Source organism: Formica exsecta, unplaced genomic scaffold (genome assembly GCF_003651465.1).
Source record: "Formica exsecta isolate Colony F162 unplaced genomic scaffold, ASM365146v1 scaffold138, whole genome shotgun sequence".
Lineage (NCBI taxonomy): Eukaryota > Metazoa > Arthropoda > Insecta > Hymenoptera > Formicidae > Formica > Formica exsecta.
The window spans coordinates 1,906,666-1,909,383 of record NW_021848711.1 but is presented as its reverse complement, the minus strand read 5'-3'; the positions used below and the strand labels follow the sequence as shown (position 1 = coordinate 1,909,383).

Sequence of the window (2,718 nt, the reverse complement as noted above, 5' to 3'; positions counted from 1 at the left end):
GGAAAGAGAATAATATATTATCTGTAATATTATAATTATAGAAAACAGTTACTATTTATAAATTGTACTACCAGTAAAACACAGAGTATACTACACATAAGTTATAGTGTATCTAAAATTATATTTAATCCAGAATAGAATTATATGTAAAAATAAATACGAACATTATAATGAAGATTATAATACTATACCGTATGGATTCTTGGCTACGATGGCGACATCGCTTTGCAGAGGTTCCGATTCACCCTCCTCATTCACAGCCTTCACACGGAATTCGTATTTGTGGCCGGGTTCCAAGCCGGTAATTGTATGCTCGGTTTTTTCAGGGTCCACAATACCAGCCGGTACCCACCGACCTGTCGTCACATCCATTTTTTCTACTATGTAACTGGATAAAGGAAGACCACCGTCGTCCTTCGGCTTGCTCCATTTCAGTTTGCAACCCTCCTTGTGTACGTCCGTCACTTCCAATGGTCCCTCCGGCTTTCCAGGTTTGTCTGTTAAAATCAATTAAAATTATATAATATAAATTAAAATTATATAAAGTTATATGTATGTAAATATATGTATATTATATAATTTACGCCTCTTTTTTGGATAAAAATAATTTTTATCCTAAAAGTTTATTGTTTAGTTAAAAAATATAAAAAAGATTTTTTTTCAGATATTTGAATTAAAAAGAAATATAGACAAATTTTATTTATATACCGAGAATATTAATCTCCACGTCAGCTTCATCTTGTCCGGAATCGTTTACAGCTTTGATGGTATATTTGCCAGTTAATCTGCGACTTGTGTTTGTCAACTGGATCTTAGTGAGATAGTCTTCGTTATCGATTTTCTTATTTTCTATAAAATGTAAAAGATAAATCAAATTTTAATTTATATTAGAAAATTTGAAATTAAAATTAATTAAATTTGAAATGAACATTTTATTATTAAATTATAATAAAGTTTTAATTTAATTTTGTATCTCCAACTTATAATTATTAAATGTGTGGAATTTTATGTATATATAATTCCTAGAAATTACTCTTTCAATTAACCAGTTAACAAAGTAAAGTACTTACGGAATCTTGCTTTAGCAACGTGTGGTTTGGTCGGATCGCTGGGCTCCGATGGTCCAGCCTTGTTAACAGCGCGTACACGGAATTGATAAGTGGAACCTTTTTTCAAGCCGGTAACGCGACCTTTGGGTTGTGGCGAGTCCGTAACGGCAGCTTCCTCCCACTGCGAGGAAGGTTTCTCCTTCTTCTCAATGATATAGCCTGTGATCGGTGCACCGCCGGTGTTTTTCGGAGGTTCCCATTTAAGATCAACGCGATCGACGTCCCAATCCTCCAGTTCTGGTGTTCCGGGTTTACTTGTGACATCTGTCGAAAGAAAATCATATTCAATGTAAATTTATTATATTTAATATCTTATTCTTGATTAATTTATATTTCGATTAATTTATTCCATCCAAAAATTTCTCATTTATTTGACACAATATTAAAAATTTACCGTAAGGGTTCTTCGCGAGCGTGGAGCCGTCTGTCACGAGCGGCTCCGATTCTCCTTCCTCATTCAAAGCCTTTACTCTGAATTCGTACTCATGCCCTTCTTGAAGACCCTTTATGTCCATCTCGGTATCCGCGGTGCGACCGACGGGTATCCATCTGCCGGTCGATTTGTCCAGTTTTTCTACTTGATAGCCAGTGACCGGTTTGCCGCCATCGTCCTCCGGCTTATCCCATTTGAGTTTGCAACCGTTCTTCGTGACATCCGACACTTTGAGCGGTCCTTTTGGCTTTCCGGGAGCAGCTATGTATAAGAATTAAATAATTTAAATAATTTAAATTTAAAAAAATTTTTTTTTAATATTAAAAAATAATTTTAAAAAGGAGATACTTTTGTGTAAGCCACTCACATAATATCGTTACTTCGACCTCTGCCTCGTCCTCGCCGTGAGGATTGACAGCCTTGACCTTCCATACGCCGGTATTCTTCCGTAGGCTATCGGAGATGGTGAGTTTTGTATTGTAATCAATGTTGACTATCTCAATGTTCTCAGCGGATTTCACCTCGTTGCCGGCGTGATACCACTTAATCTCCGGTGGTGGTTCACCGCGCACGTCCACGTCGTACTTGACGGGTTTGCCGGCTCGCACAACAATTGGTTTCAGGTTCGTTCTGTCAATCCTTGGTTTCACTGAAGCGGGCAAAATTGTACAACACAACATTATTTCATGGTATATATATTAGAGTGAAAAAATGTAATACTTTTTTATAATAATATCTTTTTTTTCAGATATTTGAATTAAAAAGAAATATAGACAAATTTTATTTATATACCGAGAATATTAATCTCCACGTCAGCTTCATCTTGTCCGGAATCGTTTACAGCTTTGATGGTATATTTGCCAGTTAATCTGCGACTTGTGTTTGTCAACTGGATCTTAGTGAGATAGTCTTCGTTATCGATTTTAACATTTGCTCCGGTTTGGAGTAGAGCGTCGGCGAAGCTCCAGGTAACAGTTGGAGGAGGTTCACCTTCGATATCAACCTCCAATTTTACTAATTGGCCTGCTCTGACTTTAATAGTCTGCAGCTTGTCACGATTGATACGTGGTTTCACTATGAAAAATAAAGTATAACATTATTGTAAATTATTTTATTATAATTATTATGAATATATGGATCTTTTTTAATTTATTCATATTTCTTATTTTCTATAAA

At 35.6% G+C, this 2,718-nt stretch overlaps 1 protein-coding gene across 1 annotated transcript in view; it reads right to left on the bottom strand.

Moving 5' to 3' along the window:
* Nucleotides 1-2,718, bottom strand: part of LOC115246074 (twitchin) — a 111,181-nt gene that overhangs the window by 47,250 nt on the left and 61,213 nt on the right. The window contains 5 exon segments of the mRNA XM_029824661.1: nt 192-497; nt 709-1,032; nt 1,071-1,373; nt 1,504-1,803; nt 1,910-2,191. Of these exon segments, the coding sequence (XP_029680521.1) occupies nt 192-497; nt 709-1,032; nt 1,071-1,373; nt 1,504-1,803; nt 1,910-2,191 (1,515 nt within the window).